The sequence below is a fragment of the Myotis daubentonii genome, chromosome X (genome assembly GCF_963259705.1).
Source record: "Myotis daubentonii chromosome X, mMyoDau2.1, whole genome shotgun sequence".
Taxonomy (NCBI): domain Eukaryota; kingdom Metazoa; phylum Chordata; class Mammalia; order Chiroptera; family Vespertilionidae; genus Myotis; species Myotis daubentonii.
Genome location: NC_081861.1, coordinates 129,422,516 through 129,442,422, shown reverse-complemented (window position 1 = coordinate 129,442,422; position 19,907 = coordinate 129,422,516). Strand labels below are relative to the sequence as shown.

The 19,907-nt window shown below is 43.6% G+C and overlaps 1 protein-coding gene across 2 annotated transcripts in view; it reads left to right on the top strand.

Moving 5' to 3' along the window:
* Positions 1-9,627, top strand: part of PPEF1 (protein phosphatase with EF-hand domain 1) — a 118,562-nt gene extending 108,935 nt beyond the window's left edge. For both annotated transcript variants that reach the window (XM_059678998.1, XM_059678997.1), the window contains 4 exons: positions 2,358-2,464; positions 6,638-6,801; positions 8,138-8,222; positions 9,034-9,627. In XM_059678998.1, the coding sequence (XP_059534981.1) occupies positions 2,358-2,464; positions 6,638-6,801; positions 8,138-8,222; positions 9,034-9,242 (565 nt within the window). In that variant the 3' untranslated portion in view covers positions 9,243-9,627. The remainder of the gene's footprint in view (positions 1-2,357; positions 2,465-6,637; positions 6,802-8,137; positions 8,223-9,033) is intronic.
* Positions 9,628-19,907: the final 10,280 nt, after the last annotated feature.

The window sequence follows — 19,907 nt, the reverse complement described above, 5'->3', positions numbered from 1 at the left end:
TTGAAACGGAAATGTGAGTTGAATCTGGTTCTTTTTTGAGATAGTTTTGGTTTTACTGTGTCCCTGACATTTGTCTATGAATTTTAGAATCAGCGTCTCAACTGCTGCAAAAAATGCCAACTTGGATTTTGATAGGGATTATTTTGAATCTATAGATCAATTTTGTGACTGTTGCCAGCTTAACAATATTAAGTCTTCCAACCCATATTATTCTATTTTTTGAGACCTTCTTTCATTTCCTTAAACAGTGTTGTGCTTTTCAGTGTACAAGTCTTAGACATCTTTTGTTAAATTCATTTATAAGTATTTTATTCTTTTTTGGTACTATAAAGTGGAGTTCTTTTATTTTTAAAAAATCTATCTTTATTGTTGAAAGTATTACAGGTGTCCCCCTTCTCCCTACCCCCCAGTTGACCCTCCCTTCCTTCCCACTCCTTTCTCCTCCCTAGGCGTTCATAACACTATTGCCTTGTCCATAGGTTATGCATATATACATATAAGTTCTTTGATTGCTCTCTTCCCTCCCCACTTCCCTCTAAGGATCCTCAGTCTGTTGCATGCTTCCATGTCTCTGGATCTATTTTGTTTGTCAGTTTATTTTGTTCATTAGATTCTACATGTAAGTGAGATCATGTGATACTTATCTTTCTCTGACTGACTTATTTCACTTAGCATGATACTCTCCAGGTCCCTCCATGCTGTCTCAAAGGGTAAGAGATCCTTCTTTTTTACTGCTGCATAGTATTCCATTGTGAAAATGTACCACAATTTTTTTATCCACTCATCTACTGATGGGCACTTGGGCTGTTTCCAGATCTTAGCTATTGTAAATAATGCTGCTATGAACATAGGGGTGCATATGTTCTTTCTGATTGATGTTTTGGATTTCTTAAGATATATTCCTAGAAGTGGGATCATTGGGTCAAATGGCAGTACCATTTTTAATTTTTTGAAGAAACTCTATAATGTTTTCCACTCCATAGTGGTTGTACCAATCTGCATTACCACCAGCAGTGTACTAGGGTTCTCTTTTCTCCATATTCCCACCAGCACGTGTTTGTTGATTTATTTGATGGTAACCATCCTGGCAGGTGTAAAGTGGTACCTCATTATTGTTTTAATTTGCATCTCTTTAGTGACTCGTGACACTGAGCATTTTTCCATATGTCTCATTTTTCCATATGCCATTTGTATGTCTGCTTTGGAGAAGTGTCTGTTTAGATCTTCTGCCCATTTTTTGATTGGGTTGTTTGTCTTCCTTTTGTTGAGTTGTGTGAGTACTTTATATATTTTGGAAATTAACCCATTATCAGATGTATCATTGGCAAATATGTTCTCCCATGCAGTGGGCTGTCTTTTCATTTTGATGCTGATTTCTTTCGCTGTGCAGAAGCTGGATTTATTTTCTTAATTACATTTTTGAATGGTTCATTTTTAGTGTATTGAAATACAGTTTTTTTGTGTGTGTGTCTTGTGCAATATTGATGAACTTCTACATTAGTTCTGTTAGTTTTTAGTGGATTCCTTAGGATGTTCTATATACAAGATCATATTATCTGTGAATGGAGATAGTTTTACTTCTTGACTTCTAATCTGGATGCCTTTACTTCTTTTTCTTGCTTAATTGCCCTGGCTAGAACCTCCACACCAATGTTGAATAGAAGTGGTGAAAGCAGATATTTTATCTTGTTCCCAATCTTAACAGGGACACCATTCAGTCTTTTATCATTAAGTATATTAGCTGTGTTGTTTTTTATAGATGCCCCTTATCAAGTTGAAGAAGTTCCTCTCTATTACTAGTTTGTGGAATGTTTTTATCATGAAAGAATATTGGATTTTGTCAAATATGTTTTCTGCATCTATTGAGATGATTGTGTTTTTTGTCCTTTATTCTATTAATATGGTATATAACAGGGGTGAGGTACTTCTGGCCTGCAGGCCTTATACGGCTCACAAAATACTGTGGTCTGGGCCTGCCAAGGCATTAGGGGTGAGTTAATTAAATGTTTGACCAAATATAGCAGGATAATTTTGAAAAAAATATGTTTTTATTGCCCAGCTGGTGTGGCTCAGGGGTTGAGCATTGACCTATGAACCAGGAGGTTATGGTTTGATTCCTGGTCAGGACACACCCAGGTTGTGGGCTCGATCCACAGTGTGGAGTGTGCATGAGGCAGCCAATCAATGATTTTCTCTCATCATTGATGTTTCTATCTCTCTTCCTCTGCTTTCATCTCTCTGAAATCAATTAAAACTTTTTTTAAAAGCAGAAACTGGTGAGTAACATAGTACATTAAAATGAAACAGAACATGATGATTTATGTAATTTTCACCTAATAATTGTTTTCTTAACATAGAGTGAACACCATAGAAAGTAGTGCCATCAGGATACTGAAAGAGAGAATGGTTTCACGAAAAACAGATCTCATTCGTAGTTTCCAACTTCAAGACCGAACTAAATCAGGTAATAAAATTATACAATGCTTACCATTTCTTAACATGCCAGGTTACATGCAGATCTGTTTTCATTTTCTTTGCTTTCTTAAGATCTCGGTTCTCTATTTTTACTAGTGAGGAATGATAGAGATAAAATAAAATATAATTCACTATATGCTTGGGAAAAGGCATAGTCCTCCTTTTCAGTAAGCTTCTTTCAAACAACAATCCTGAATTTAAATTCTATTTTGGTAATATGTCAGACTAGACACTCTGGAAGGCCTGCCTGTTAAGAAATAGCTAGAATCTAGAGGATGCAGAATTGTAGTGCATTTACCAGCCTCACAGTAAGTATGATAAATCTCTAGGCTGCATCTCCTTTCTCTGTGAAACTGATTTTGGACTTCGAAATTCCAGAAATATAAGAGTATAAATTTGTATTATTTTAAGCCACTAAGTCTGTGGTAATTTTTTTTTAATATTTTTTATTGATTAAGATATTACATATGTGTACCCTCTACCCCCCCTCCCCGCTCATCCCCTCACCCCCCCCCCCGTTGTCCGTGTCCATTGGTTAGGCCTATATGCTTGCATATAAGTCCTTTGGTTGATCTTTCCCCCTTGCCCCCACCCTCCCCTACCTTCCCTCCAAGGCCCGACAGTCCAATCAATGCCTCTCTGTCTCTGGATCAGTCCTTGTTCATCAGTTTATGTTGTTCATTATATTCCACAAATGAGTGAGATCCTGTGGTATTTATCCGCTCTCCAGTTCCATCCATGCTGTGGCAAATGGTAAGAGTTCCTTTTTCTTCTTCCTCTTCTTAAAGAATATCTTTCAGCATTTCATATAATGCTGGTTTGGTGGTGATGAACTCCTTTAGCTTTTTCTTATCCGTGAAGCTCTTTATCTGACCTTCCATTCTGAATGATAGCTTTGCTGGATAAAGTAATCTTGGTTGCAGGTTCTTGCTATTCATCACTTTGAATATTTCTTGCCACTCTCTTCTGGCCTGCATGGTTTCTGTTGAGAAATCAGCTGACAGTCGAATGGGTACTCCCTTGTAGGTAACTGACTGTCTTTCTCTTGCTGCTTTTAAGATTCTCTTTTTATCTTTTGCTCTTGGCATTTTAATTATGATGTGTCTTGGTGTGGTCCTCTTTGGATTCCTTTTGTTTGGGGTTCTCTGCGCTTCCTGGACTTGTAAGTCCATTTCTTTCACCAGGTGGGGGAAGTTTTCTGTCATTATTTCTTCAAAAAGGTTTTCAATATCTTGCCCTCTCTCTCCTTCTGGTACCCCTATAATTCTGATGTTGGTACGCTTGAAGTTGTCCCAGAGGTTCCTTACACTATCTTCATATTTTTTGAATCTCTTTTCTTTTTTCTTTTTCGGTTGGGTATTTTTTGTTTCTTTGTATTTCAAATCTTTGACTTGATTCTTGGGATCCTCTTGTCTGCTGTTGGATCTCTGTAAATTATTCTTTATTTCAGTCAGTGTATGCTTAATTTCTAGTTGGTCCTTTTTCATGTCCTCCATGGTCTCACTATACTCCTTGAGGGATTCATTAAATTTATCGGCGGTTTCCATAAAATTCTTGAAAAACCTTATAAACGTGGCCTTGAAGTCTATATCCAGTCGTTTGCTTTCCTCCGTTTCTGCCATTTGTGACCTTTTTCTTTGTCTCCGCATTTTGGCTGCTTCCCTGTGTTGATAGAGTGGCCCTGCGCGCCAGGTGTCCTGTAGGGCCCAGTGGCTCAGCCTCCCCAATTACCTGGGGTAGACACTCTTGGTGCACTTTTGGTGCCTTGGTTGTTGTAGGATCACTGGGAGGAATTGACCTCCAGGCCAATTGGCTGTGGGAATCAGCTGTGTCTGAAGTGGGAGAATGGTCCCCCTCTGACCACTGGGTAGAATGGCTCCTGGATCTAAGGAGGTGCTAATTCAGCCCCTGCCTGAGGCCACACAGCAGGAGCCACGAAGAGGCTCAGCTGTGAAGCAATGCAAGCCGCTGCGGGGCCTTGGGCCTCCTCTTGGAAGTTCCGGGTCTGCCTGGCTGGGCTGTAGTTAGGTACATTCACATGCAAAAGCCTCTGCCGCAGCCTGGGTGGGGCGGGGTCTCAGGGAGTCAAAGGGCGGTGAAAGCAGCTATGGTGATTCTCCGCGCCCGGAGCCGCTCTCTCAGTGTCCCGGTAACGGCTGCAAGCACCTCTGAGGGAAAGCCGCCCTCAAGTTCGCCCGCTGCCGCCTGACAGACCAGCCTCTCCCCGTATGAGCCCTGGGTCCCCAGAGACCCGCTGGAACCGGAGTTCAGAGCAGTCGGGAGCTTGTGATTCAAAAAGACAGCCGCGTCCTCAGGCGCCACCCCCTTTCCGCGTGCGCGAGCCGCCGCCGTACCTCTGCACTTCACCTCCGCAGCTCCGCTGGCTCTCAGCGTGCCCCTGTTTTCTTCTAGTTGTAGAAATTACACTCAGCCAGCCTTCCTGTTGTTCTGGACGATGTTTGCTCTGACCCTTGCGGCATTCTTCAATTGTTGTGTGAGGCGACAATTTCCCGGTGTTTATCTATGCCGCCATCTTAGTTTCTCCTGTGGTAATTTGTTATAACAGCAGTAGGAAACTAATACAGATGCCTACTCTCAAGACTGTTCAACATTCTACTAGAGATGTTAGCCAGTGAAATAAGGCAAGTTAAAACCATAAGAATTAGGAAGGGAAAAAAAATATCACTATGTATTAGTCAGAGCCTATTCAGGAGATAGAAACCACATCACTGTTTTGAACACTGAAACTTAGTATAAAGAATTATTAACTAGTAAAAAATAATTAATTACTAAAAGAGGTAAAAGAATATAGGAATAGGAAGTGTAGGGAACAGCTATTATCTCTAAGGCTGAGGGAGGGTACCCAAGGAAGGAACAAACTTCAAAGAGTCTCCTACTCCCAACCAAGGCTAAGATTCAGACCTCATCAGGGAGGGTGTGACTGTGGCCCACTGCAGGGAGAAGTTCACTGAGATGTCTCAGGTCAGAGTTGGTCTGCAGCTAGAGAGACAGGGCTGGAGAGGATGAAGCCACCCACTGTAATATCAGCAAAACTCTTTGAGGTGTGCACCACTGTGTCTCCCACACACTGCTGGCAAGGGAGGCACCACTGTGGTGTCAGTGAAATTTACTAGTGAGTAAAGCATACAAGAACCATTTCTTCTGCCATGTCTTAGAGTATTCTTCCTGTACCCTCTGCTGACAAAGTCTAACATTATACCAGCTGCCAAAAAAAGGAAATATTTACAGGAATCAGCTCCAATATCACAAAATAGGGCAAGGAAGGGTACATTTGGAGCTGAGTGGTAATAAATTGATAATTAGCATAGCTAGCAATTAACTTATAGATGATAAAACCTTAAAATATACCATTCATAATAGATAAATACCAAGGAAGAAACCAAATAATTGATGTATGAGACTTCTAAAGTATTATTAAAATGAAAAAGAATTGAAATAAATGGGTAGATATTACTATGTTCAAGGGTCAATGTTGTCAAGATACAAATTCTCACCAAATTGAGCTATAGGTTCAGTGCACCAAAGGGGCATGTATGGAAATGTTCTTAGCAGCACTATTTGTGATAGCCCCAAATTGGAGGTAATCCAGTATCTACCAACAGTAGAATGGACATATAAATTGTGAATATTGTTTTATTTTCTGTTTATTCAAAAGCATTTCAAATAAGCATATCTTTAATAATCAGGGAAAATAAAGATTTATATTTTGAAAAACTACATATCATATTAGGGGATTAAAGGGTGTTTAATCTGGGAAAATGAAAAGTGAATAATATGCCAAAAATGTTAAAAATAAAAGTAATCTTTTGTCCTTTATATAACTTCTTTATATCCTTTTGCATTTTCAAATCTTCTGTTATAAAATACTTTATTTTGTCAATCAGAAAAAGACATCTAACACCCAAAGTCTGACTACTTACACATAACAGTAAGGGAAAGCACTGTGGAATACCAAAGACTTTCTTTAGTTCCTCCCTTGGAGCCATGGGGCCTGGTAGGACAAACTGGAAAGGGGAGTAGGAGGCAACCAAGCATTTAAACCCCAGGCTTCCCACTGGCTTCCCTGAGGAGGTTGCATTTTTTTAAATCAAATTATCAACCAATTTAATAGACTGTTTTTCTTTTTGGTTGTTATTGTTAGGAAAAATTTCTATGGGACAATGGGCTTTTTCTATGGAAAACACCTTGGGGCTGAACTTACCATGGAGAACCCTGAGTTCACATCTGGTTCTCACAGACGATGATGGGAATATTGACTACATGACCTGCTTCCACGATATTCAAATTCAAAAACCTGTGAAAGAGGCAAGTGAAAGACAGCTCCGGCTAAAACCTGGTTATAAACACCCTTTGGGCAACCTGTAAGAGTAACTTGGTCCTTTGAAAAGTTGGGAGTGGAATCATCTAATGGACGTGAGTGGCCTAAGAGGGAACTCGCAGGTGCATTGCGGTCTATTCAGGAAATGTGTGCATTCTAATGATAAGCAAAAAAGAGAAAAAGCTTCTGCAAGCAAATCATGTCAAACTGGTGATTCCTCTCTTAAGTGCTGTCCAGCAGAAGCACAGATATGACATCCAGTCTTTCATATAACACTCCCTTTAGAATATTCAGCATATTCCCTATTAAACTGTGAGTGTATAGTCTTACTGACATGACGTCTTATACCTTAAGGACTTTTTAAAAATATATTTTTATTGATTTCGGAGAGGAAGGGAGAGGAACAGAGAGATAGAAACATCAACGATGAGAGAGAATCATTGATTGGCTGCTTCCTGCATGCCCCCCACTGGGGATGGAGCCCACAACCCGTGCATGTCCCCTGACCGAGAATCAAACTGTGACCTCGTGGTTCATAAGTTGATGCTCAACCACTGGACCATGCTGGCTAAGCACCTTAAGGACTTTTAAAGTTTAGAATCCTTTATTAAAATGGAAATACCCCAGGAAGAGTTGTCAGACCCCCCCTCCCATACTTATTAATTAATGACTCATCAGCAATTATTTATAACATTGGGCTGAAAGTGAGCTGATGGGAACTAAGACTGGAGTGATTGGAGGGGAGGTGAGAGGTTAAGAGAAGAGAGAGGAAGTAAAAGTGCAGGTGGGAGCCTCAAATACACACAGGAAGGAGACTTTGGGCCTCACTTATGAGGCAGTTTACCATGGTGACTGAGCTCATAGGCCTTGGTTTCAGGCAGCTGAGATTCAAATCCCACTTACCAGCTATATGAACCTTGGGAAACTTACTTTACCTTTCTGTTCTTTAATCTGTAAAATGGACATAATAGTAGTTCTGTTCCTTAGGGCTGTGTTAAGGACTGAATGAAACAACCCACAGAAAAACTCTCAGTGCAGAGCCTGGCACACCACAAGGTGTTCTCAATATATGTTGGCTATTTTTATTTATTGCTTCCTGATTTACTTTGGCCCTGTCCCTTGGGGAGTGTAGACGGCAGACCAGAAGAGCATGGTCTTCTATCTGATTAAAGAGGGTTGGGCCTCCAAGGAAGGCCTGCCTTTTCAAATGGCTATCTAAATCCCCTACTTTGAATTGGTGATGGTGTTTTATGCTTGTTATATTTACTAAAATTGATCTGTTATTAATTCTATGTTTTAACACTTAGAAAATCTTTATTTTAGGCTCAGTCAGCTCTCATTGAAACTCTGTACAGATACCGATCTGACCTGCAAATCATTTTTAATGTCATTGACTCTGATCACTCAGGTAAAGGAACTTTGATTAGTTCACTAGCTGTGAGCAAAGGTTAGTTTGTTTCTCTGAAAACAGAACTCTGTTTTCATCTATTGCATACTTTATCAAACTTGATTTAACTTTGGGTAGGGGAGAACTCACCTTTAATGCTATTGATATTTTAGTTTGGCTACAGACTGTATTCAAGACTATATGGTCCTATATAGGCCTATGTATCCATTAGTCAGACAAGAATAGCTCCTTTTATAAGTCACCAGCACAGATGAAAAGATAATTCACTGTCCATTTAAACATCATAGTTATTCCTGGCAATAAAAATCATTCCTAGAGTTCTGATTCTATTTTTGAGACTGAGGGCTATGGAAACTCATTTTCTGCTTAGCTTTGATGCCCAATTACTTATTTTCAAACTTTTTTTGCTTGCAGAAATACTTTATTTTTTCATTAAATTAATTTAGGGTGACATTGGTTAATAAAATTATATAGGTTTAAAGTGTACAATTTTATGATATATCATCTGTATATTGCATCATGTGCCCACCACCCATATTTTCAAACTTTAAAAAATCATCCAATAATCCTTAACTACAGAGATTATTGAACACCAAAAAATTAATGGTCAAAACACAAAAGTAAATTATTGCCTATAAAAAAATGACAGGGCCATTATTTGCAATGCTCTTATTGAATCCAAGCATATCTTTTCCCTCTGCATGTTAGTGAACTTCAAATTGGGACTATTTGATCTGTATGGCTACCATACACCCCTCCCTTCGGTGGGTCTTAAAATGAACACTCACAGCCTTCTCTTATATTCTTTTAGGTCTTATCTCGATGGAAGAATTTCATTCCATGTGGAAACTTTTTTGTAGTCACTACAACCTTCATATTGGTGATTCCCAAGTTGATGAGCTTGCTGAAAGAATGGACTTGAACAAAGATGGAAGCATCGACTTTAATGAGTTTTTAAAAGCTTTCTATGTGATACACCAACTTGACAACTTGAACAAATCAAACACCCAACTTGCTTAATAAGAAGTAGAGCTTCCCCTCCTTATGAACATAGTCACGAATACAATCTTTTGCAGTACCAGTAGTAGAAAGAAGTAGACCCCAATTTCTGCCATAAGCAGATGTGTAATGTGGGTATTAGAAGTACCTAGTAAGCTATTTTGTTAATACTAGGTTAAATGTCAGCCCCAGTGGTAGGAATCACACATTTCTAGATAGAAACTGATTTTGAGACTAGCGTTGGTCTCTTTGATGTCCACCTACTAGGAGACCAGAGCAGTTTAGAAACATACTAAAAGAAAGAAACCTATAGAACACAGAAAAAAACTACACCATCTGTAAGTGGCCCAGGAATAGGAGGAGGAATACTGAACTACTAATGTAATAAAATATTTCCAGCTTTCAACTGTAATCTTCTTTGGTGATACCATAAACCAGTAATTCTTAATTGTTGGGGAACCACCCTTCAGGGTTGGGGCTGTATCGGATTCTCGGGGTAAGCTGTGGGAATGTATTATTTGAAAACATATTATTTTGTTGTTTGTTGGAGATACAAAGTGAATACTTTCAGTTTGAGCCCTGCCTTGAATATGGTTTGACACCTTCATTGGTAATATGAGGCCTTGTGTACGTATACATTGTGCAATTTATTCTGCTATTCTGATGGCATATCAAACACAATAAGAGATTTCTGTTTAAAGGCAAGTGTATTTTAATTTTTCTCTAAGTTTGAGAACTTCTAGATCTATTAATATGCCAGGGTAGATATATTTCCTACAACACTGCCTGCTATATACAGCAAAATAATGGATAAAATATAACAAATATATTTTTAAATATAAACTGAGCTGGTAGGAAAGTAAAAGAAAACCCTATGGAGGAGGGAAAAAGAGCATAATTAAAATCATAGCAATGTTAACATTAGACAGGATAGACTTTAAGGCAAAGAATATCATTAGGCATAAAAAAGGTCATTACTGAATGCTAAAAGGAGTGATTCACCAGGAAGATATAATAATTATAAACATGCATATAATAAAAGCTTTAAAATTTATAATGTAAAAATTGATATAACTACTAGAAGAAATAGAGATTTGGAATATACCTATAAGTAATTGATCATGTAAATAAATTAGTATATAGAAGATTGGACAACACAATTAATCCACCTGATTATGTGTGTGTCTATATGTGTATAAAAATTGATAATGTATTAGACCAGTGATTTTCAATCTTTTTCATCTCATGGCACACATAAACTAATTACTAAAATTCTGAGACACACCAAAAGCTATATTTTTGCCAATCTGACAAAAAATAGGTATAATTTTGAATCATTCACACCAGATGGCTGTTATTGTGTTGGCTGTTGTCATTTTTTTTATTTGACAATATAAGGGAAAAGAGATCAGTGCCCCTGACTGATCAGGTATTGCATGTTTTAAAAATTCTTGCAGCATGCCAGTTGAAAATCACTGTATTAGACCACTAAAAATATCTCAAATATCAAGCAATCAGTAACAAAGATACTATATTCTCTGATCATAATGCAATGAAATTAGAAACCGTATAAGAAGATAATACTAATGACCAAAAAATGATATAACAAGCTCTAGCAGAAATTGCTAAAAATACTGTGAATGACTTTATCCCAATAATTATTTAAAAATTGGAGAATGGATGATTTCCTAGGGGAAAATATAATTTACTAAAGCTGACTCAAGAATGAAAGGAGGATCTGAAGAGACACATAAACAGTAAAGAATGTGATGGCTTTGTAATGTGTCAACTTGAATAGGCTGAATTACATTTCTCAGAATTCCCTTTCTTGTATGTTTCTGGTTAAGGTAGGCCATGAGGGAGATTTTTGAGAGAGATGGAAGACAAAGGGAAGCACAGTCATTGTGTAGCTCCTACACAGTGTTGTTGAGCTGCTGATGCACCTTATTGGTGTGAAGCCCAGCCACGCCTGCATCACTCTACATTCCCTTGGATCCTGTCAGCTTCTCTGACTCCTGGGCCAGGTGTGTGTGTTTAGTTCTGTGACAAAGCCCTGGCTTCTGCAGAATGACCTGTTCACCAAGGCCATAGGTGATAAGAATGGACTGTGGCGTCAGTCCATACTCGTGGGGTGCCAGTTAGAGCCTGTGGGTTTGAGCCTGCTTCAGATCTTCCCTCCTGACTACCTGCCCTGTGGACTTCAAGGTCCAGCATCAGGTATGGTGTCTACAATCTGACAGAGCCTGCTTAGCAAGCTTCCACATTTGCATAAGTTACTTCTCCTAGTGCAGTGGTCGGCAAACTGCAGCTTGCGAGCCACATGCAGCTCTTTGGCCCCTTGAGTGTGGCTCTTCCACAAAATACCACGTGTGGGCGCACATGGACAATGCGATTGAAACTTCGTGGCCCATGCACAGAAGTCGGTATTTTGTGGAAGAGCCACACTCAAGGGGCCAAAGAACCGCATGTGGCTCGCGAGCCGTAGTTTGCTGACCACTGTAGTGAATGGATGAATGGATATTGTGTGTGTGTGTGTGTGTGTGTGTGTGTGACCATGACCTATGGGTTTGGCCTCTGCTTTAACCCTGATTGATACAGAATTTGGTGCTGAGAGTGGTTCTGGAAGAACAAGCTGAAAGATGAGTACTCTGCATGCATACAACCTGATGTGCACAGAGCTGCCCCATTATCTCACATGAGAATCCACTGATAATCCCAGGAGAGTGGTTGTAAAAAATGTCCAATCTCTGGCAATACCATTTGGCTTTTTGTTGTTGCTTCCTAAACATCATCTGGTTATTGATCCTCAGGTTCTTTCTGGAATTCTTATTTTCTCCCTTGGGCTTCTAATACCTGGAATTAATTATCTGCCTTTATTGGAAATTTTACCTAAAAATGTACTTTGATTTTACCAAATATTGCTATTTAATGTAAAATTTCTGCCTGACATGAGCTGTGCTTAACCACAACTCAATTTTACTATATATATCCTATCTAATAAAAGAGAAACATGGTAATTAGCTGTACGACCTACCCTTCCCATTGGCTAATCAGCAAGATATGCAAATTAACCTACAGCCAAGATGGTGGCTAATTTGCATATGTCAGCCCCAAGCCTTGGACTGAGGCTTTAGGCTGGGGCCTGGGCGGAGCCAGCCAGCGATCATTGATGGCGGCAGCGGTGGGGAACCGGGCAGAGCCATCCAGCTATGCTTGATGGAGTCAGCGGCAGGGAGCTGGGGTGCCCCATCCCAGGCCTAACACCTCAGCCAGAGGCTTTAGGCTTGGGCCGGGGAGGAGCCAGCCAGCAATCGGTGGCAGGGAGTTGGGGGTGCCCTGGCCCTGGCCTAAAGCCTCTGCCAGAGGCTTTGGCTTGGGCAGGGTGAGCCAGCCAGGGATCCTTGATGGCAGTTATGGCGGGGAACCGAGGCGGAGCCAGCCAGCAATTGGTGGCGGGGAGCTGGGGGTGCCCCGGTCCAGGTCTAAAGCCTCGGCCTGAGTCTTTAGGCTTGGGCCAGAGAGGAGCCAGCCAGCGATCATTGATGGCGGCAGCGGCGGGGAACCGGGCGGAGCCATCCAGCTATGCTTGATGGAGGCAGCGGCAGGGAGCTGGGGTGCCCCATCCCAGGCCTAACACCTCGGCCTGAGGCTTTAAGCTTGGGCCAAGGAGGAGTCAGCCAGCGATCGTTGATGGTGGCAGCGGCGGGGAGCTGGGGGTGCCCCGGCCCAGGGCTAATGACTCGCCAGAGGCTTTAGGCCCAGGCAGGGGCCATACCGGCAATTGGTGTGAACTACAGAGGAAACACCTTTTCTGACAGCTCATTGGCTAAGCTCCCTGTGGTCACTGGTAATATTCTTAGTAACTTGGGTAATGAGAGTCCAAATAGGTGATCTAGGGTTTTTTACCACACTCCTGGAGAAAAAAAGGAAGGTCTGCTGCTGGAGGGTTAAGAAATGTCATATCCTGCCCTAGCTGGTTTGGCCCAGTGGGTAATGCCTCGGCCTGCCCACTGCTGGGTCTGGGTTCAATTCTGACCAAGGGCATGTACCTAGGTTGCAGGCTCCTCCCTGCCTGGGGCCCAGGTCAGGGCTCATGCAGGAGGCAACCAATCAAAGTGTTCCTCTCACTTTGATGTTTCTCTCTGTCTTTCCCTTTCTCTTCCACATTCTCTAAAAACCAATGGAAACATATCCTCAGGTGAGGAGAAAGAAAGAAAGAGAGGGAGGGAGGGAGGGCGGGAGGAAGGAAGGAAGGAAGGAAGGAAGGAAGGAAGGAAGGAAGGAAGGAAGGAAGGAAGGAAGGAAGGAAGGAAGGGAAAGAAAGAAAGAAAAAGAAAGAAAAAAGAAAGAAAGGTCATATCCTATGAAAGACACTTCTTGAAAATGCCTAAAGAAAGTTGTCATTTTTTCATGGTAAAGGGACTGGAGTCCGTGTTGATGAAAACACCTTGCTGGCTGCGGTGACTGGCAGTGGCTGCAACAGTGCGGTGATGGGGCTGCGGCCTTCCCCTGATCAGTCCGGTCGACTCCCACAAAGGCAGGCCAGACTGTGGCTTAGGCCCGCTCCCCAAGGGGAGCAGGGAGCAGGTAGTAGGACATCCCCTAGGGCTCCCAGTATGTGATAGGGGGCAAGCTGGGCTGAGGGACCATCCCCCCCCCTTGCACAAATTTTTGTGCACCGGGCCTCTAACCCTACATAATAAAAGGCTAATATGCAAATCGACCAGAGGAACAACTGGTCCCTATGACACACATTGGCCACCAGGGGGCAGACGCTCAATGCAGGAACTGCCCCCTGGTAGTCAGTGCACTCCTACAGGGGAAGTGCTGCTCAGCCAGAAGCCGGGCTCAAGGCTGGTGAGTGCAGTGGTGGTGGCAGGAGCCTCTCCTGCCTCCGTGGCAGCGCTAAGGACCACTTGGGGGTCCTGGACTGCAACTGGGCGCAGGCCGGGCTGAGGACCCCCCACCCCCCATTACGAATGTCGTGCACCGGGCCTCTAGTATACACACACACACACACACACATACAGGTGTGGGCAAAGGTGGGTTTACAGTTGTGAGTACATGAAAAACAGTTTATTCTTGTATTACTATTTATTATTGTATTATTTTCCATACCAATAACTGTAAACCTACTTTTGCCCAACCCTCTGTGTGTGTATGTGTTTATAGAGAGTTGTGAAATGTCTCCCTTTTAGTTTATATTTCTTTATTACAAGTGAGATTGAGCATCTTATTAGTTTGTTGGTCAATCTATTTTCCAAGAAAGTCTTGTTCTTATCCTTTGCTTATTATAATACTGCAGCTGTTTGCCCTTTTCTTACTAATTTTTAGGAACTTTACAGTTCTTGATGCTAACCCACTGTTCTTTATTTGGGAAGCAGATATCTTCTCCCAGTGTGTGACTTGATTTTTCACTTTCTTTCTGACATATATTTTCAAGCAAAGTTTTGAATTTTTGTTTATAATTCATAAGTTTTGAATCTTACCAAAACCCAAAAATATCCTTTCCAAACATGGAAATATCATAAAGGTACAGTTGATCCTTATTATTCACAGATTTTATATTTGCAACTTCACATACTCGCTAAAATTTATTTATAAATGAAAATACTTATGGTGACTATGTGCAAAGTAGTGGACATTTTGAGTCACATATGTTCCCAGCTGGGGTCAAACAAAGTGACAGTCTGCCTTCTTCCAGCTCTCTTGCTGTAAACAAGTGTCCTGACAGTCTATTTAGTGCCACATGAGATTTTTATTTTTGTGTTATTTTGTTAGCAATTTTGCTGTCTATAATGGCCCCAAATTGTAGTGATGAAGTGCTGTCTAGTGTTCTTAAGTGCAAGAAAGTGGTGAGGTACCTAATGGAGAAAATTACTTCATTCAGACATGAGTTACAGTGTTGCTAGCTATGAGTTCAGTGTTAACCAACAATATATATTAAATGAGGTATTTTTCAACAGAAACACACATTGAACAAAGTTATGTTCTTGATTGAGTGACATAAATGTTGTTATCACAGGCTCACAGTGACCAAAGGAACAATTGTTTCCCTAGGAACAATTTGCAAATTCAGTGGTCACAGTGATTATATAGAATACTAGAGGCCCGGTGCACAAAAATTTGTGCACTTGGGGAGGGGAGGGGGGTCACTCAGCCCGGCCTGTGCCCTCTCCCAGTCTGGGACCCCTCAGGAGATAACAACCTGCTGGCTTAGGCCTGCTCCCGGGTGGCAGAGGGCAGGCCCAATCCCTAGGTGCAGCCCCTGGTCGGGCTCAGAGCAGGGCTGATTGGGGAGTTGGGGCGCCGCCCCCTGTCATGCACAGAGCAGGGCAATCGGGAGGTTGCGATGCCACCCTCAGTCACGCTCAGGGTAGGGCCGATTGGGGGGTTGGGGCACCACCCCGTCACACTCAAGGCAGGGTCGATGGGGAGGTTGTGGCGCCACCCCCTGTCGCGCACAGAGCAGGGCCAATCAGGGGGTTGGGGCACTGCCCCCTGTCACTCACAGAGCAGGGCCCATCAGGGGGGTTGGGGCTCTGTACCCTGTCAAGCACAGAGCAGGGCCAATCAGGGGGGTTGGGGCTCTGTACCCTGTCACGCACAGAGCAGGGCCAATCAGGGGGTTGGGGTGCCTTCCCCTGTCACGGACAGAGCAGGTTGGATAGGGAGGTTGTGGCCCTGCCCCCTGTCACACACAGAGCCACAGGGCGATCAAGGGGTTTGGGCGCTGCCCCCTGTCACGCTGATCCCGGTGCTGGGAGGCATATACCCTTTTACTGTATAGGGTAGAGGCCTGGTGCACGGGTGGGTGCCAGCTGGTTTGCCCTGAAGGGTGTCCTGGATCAGGGTGGGGGTCCCCACTGGTGTGCGTGGCAAGCCTGGGTGAGAGGATGATGGCTGTTTGCAGCTGGTCACACATCCTTCAGGGTGGAGGTCCCCACTGGGGTGCCTGGCCAATCTGGGTGAGGGGCTGAGGGCTGTTTTCAGGCTGGTGGGAGCTCCGAACCGCTCCTTTTTTCCTTTTTCTTTTTTTTATTCTGGGTCAGCTTTAGCTTTGAGGCTTGGCTCCAGCTCTTAGGCCTCTGCTACTGAAAGTAGGTTTCTGGCCTTTGCTTACAATGTTGTGATCCTGCTGGCTGAAGCCTGGCGGACTAAAGCAGGTTTCTGGGGTTTTGTTTAGCTTCTATATTTGTTACATAGTTGCTTAGAGTTGCAGCTCAGAGGCCTGCAGCAGCAGGCGGGGAACGTTGGAGTCCTCCGTCACTGAAGCAAGCAAGCCTCATGTTAGTTTCAAGCTGCCTGGCTGCTGGCCGCCATCTTGGCTGGCAGTTAATTTGCATATTGCCCTGATTAGCCAATGGGAAGGGTAGTGGTCGTACGCTAATTACCATGTTTCTCTGTTATTAGATAGGACTAGAGGCCAGGTACACAAAAATGTGTGCACTCGGGGAGCGGAGGGGGTCCCTCAGCCTGGCCGGTGCCCTCTCGCAGTCTGGGACCCCTCGGGAGATAACGACCTGCTGGCTTAGGCCTGCTCCTGGGTGGCAGAGGGCAGGCCCAATCCCTAGGTGCAGCCCCTGGTCGGGCTCAGAGCAGGGCTGATTGGGGAGTTGGGGTCCCGCCCCCTGTCATGCACACAGCAGGGCAGATCGGGAGGTTGTGATGCCACCCTCAGTCACGCTCAGGGTAGGGCCGATTAGGGGGTTGGGGCACCACCCCCTGTCACACTCAAGGCAGGGTCGATGGGGAGGTTGTGGCGCCACCCCGTCACACACAGAGCAGGGCTAATCAGGGGGTTGGGGTGCTGCTCCTTGTCACACACAGAGCAGGGCCCATCAGGGGGGTTGGGGTTCCATACCCTGTCACATACAGAGCAGGCCCGAGCAGGGGGTTGGGGAGCTCCCCCCTGTCACGCACAGAGCAGGGCTAATTAGGGGATTGGGGCGCTGCCCCCTGTCACTCACAGAGCAGGGCTAATCAGGGGATTGGGGCGCTGCCCCCTGTCACTCACAGAGCAGGGCCCATCAGGGGGGTTGGGGCTCCGTACCCTGTCACACACAGAGCAGGGCTGATCAGGGGGTTGAGGAGCTCCCCTCGTCACTCACAGAATAGGGCCGATAGGGGAGTTGGGGCACCGCCCCCTGTCACACTCAGGGCAGGGCCGATGGGGAGGTTATGGCTCTACTCCGTCACACACAGAGCAGGGCCAATGGGGGGGTTGGTTGGGGCGCCACCCTCTATCACCCATGGAGCGGGGCCGATCAGGGGTTTGGGGCGCCACCACTGTCACACTCACGGCAGGGCCGATGGGGAGCTTATGGCTCTACCCCGTCACACACACAGCAGGGCTGATCAGGGGGTTGGGGCGCCACACCCTGTCACACACAGAGCCGCAGGGCGATCAGGGGGTTGGGGAGCTCCCCCTATCAGGCACAGAGCAGGGCTTATCTGGGGGTTCGGTGCCTTCCCCTGTCACGAACAGAGCAGGGCGGATAGGGAGGTTGTGGCCCCGCCCCCTATCACACACAGAGCCGCAGGGCGATCAGGGGGTTTGGGCGCTGCCCCCATCACACTGATCCCGGTGCCAGGAGGCCTCACGGCTCTGCTGATCCTGGTGCTGGGAGGCATATTACCCTTTTACTATATAGGATAGAGGCCTGGTGCACGGGTGGGGGCCGGCTGGTTTGCCCTGAAGGGTGTTCTTGATCAGGGTGGGGGTCCCGCTTGGGTGCCTGGCCAGCCTCGGTAAGTGGCTGAGGGCTATTTTCAGGCTGGCGGGTGACTGAAGCTCCCAACTGCTCCTTTTTTTCTTGTTTTTATTTATTTATTTATTTTTTTATTCTGGGCCAGCTTTAGCTCTGAGGCTTGGCTCCAGCTCTTAGGCCTCGGCTGCCGAAAGCAGGTATCTGGTTTGTTTGGGTTCTATAATCGAAACAGTTTCAACTCCAGCTCTGAGATCCCGGCTGGCTGAAAGCAGGTTTCTGGGGTTTTGTTTAGCTTCTATATTTGTAACAATGTTTTAAACTGTAAGCTCACAGGCCGGCAAGGCAGGCGGGGAACGTTGGTTTCCTCTCTCACTGAAGCAAGCAAGCCTCATGTTCGCTTCAAGCTGCCTGGCTGCCGGCCGCCATCTTGGCTGGCAGTTAATTTGCATATCACCCTGATTAGCCAATGGGAAGGGTAGCAGAGGTACGGCTAATTACCATGTTTCTCTTTTATTAGGTAGGATAACTATTGTAAATAACCAAAATCTACTATCCTAGGTGTATCAACTAATAATACGGATTTTTGTAATCAAAGAAAAGACAAGCATTTCAAGAGAAACATCAAAAGTGCTTTATTCAAAGTAATGTCCATCACTAGCTACACATTTCCCCCATCTTTCAGATAATTTGTGAATACCATCCCAATAGAAGTTTTCTTGTTTTGAGGCAAACCATTTAGAGACCTAATTTTCCACTTCTTCATATGTTTTGAAGTGCTGCTCAGAAAATGCGTGTGCCATCGATCGGAACAAGTGGTAATCTGAAGGGGCAAGGTCTGGTGAATACAGCGGGTAGGTTAATACTTCCCAGGCAAGATCTTTTAACGTGTCTTTAACTGGTTTTGAAGTGTGTGATGGTGCGTTATCATGAAGCAAAATTACTTTGCCATGTCTTCTGGCACATTCTGGTCATTTCACGATCAAAGCGTGGTTCAAATTGATTATTTGTTGTCGGCAGTGATCAGTATTAATGGTTTCACCTGGTTTTAGAAGCTCATAATACACCACACCTTCCTGATCCCACCAAACGCAGAGCAGTGTCTTCTTTCCGAAGCGATTTGGCTTTGCAGTCAATGTTGATGGTTGACTTGGATCAACCCATGATTTTGTGCATTTGGGACTCTCAAAATAAATTCACTTTTCATCGCCAGTCACAATTCGATGCAAAAAACTTTCTTTTGTGCCATTGAAGCAGCATTTTACTGATGACTTTTCAGTTTTCCATTTGTGTTTCATTCAGTTGATGTGGCACCCACTTCCTTCCTTTAAAATCTTTCGTATTGCCTGTAAACCAGCCGTGGGCAAACTACGGCCCGCGGGCTGGATCTGGCCCATTTGAAATGAATAAAACTAAAAAAAAAAAAAAAAAAAAAAAGACCGTACCCTTTTATGTAATGATGTTAACTTTGAATTTATATTAGTTCACACAAACACTCCATCCATGCTTTTGTTCCGGCCCTCCGGTCCAGTTTAAGAACCCATTGTGGCCCTCAAGTCAAAAAGTTTGCCCACCCCTGCTATAAACGGTCGGAAATTGTTTGCTGAGCAACGTTTAATCTTTCTGCAAGTTGTTTTTGAGTTTGACATGCATTTTCATCCAATAATGCTTGTAATTGTTGGTCTTCAAACTTTTTTGGTTGACCTGGACATTCTTTGTCTTTCACATTGAAATCATTACTTTTAAAGTGTTTAAACCAGTGTTCACAAGTATCTTGAGATGGAACATGTTCACTATAAGCTTCCCGAAGTATATGATAACTTTTTCTTCAAAATAATGAATTAAAACTTCACACAAATGCTTTTCTTTTGGCATGAAATTCGACATTTTTAAGTGTAAAAATATCTATGATGTTAACACCTTCAGCAAATTTGACATATGACGTTTTGAAGCTTGTTGTCAATACAACAAAATAACA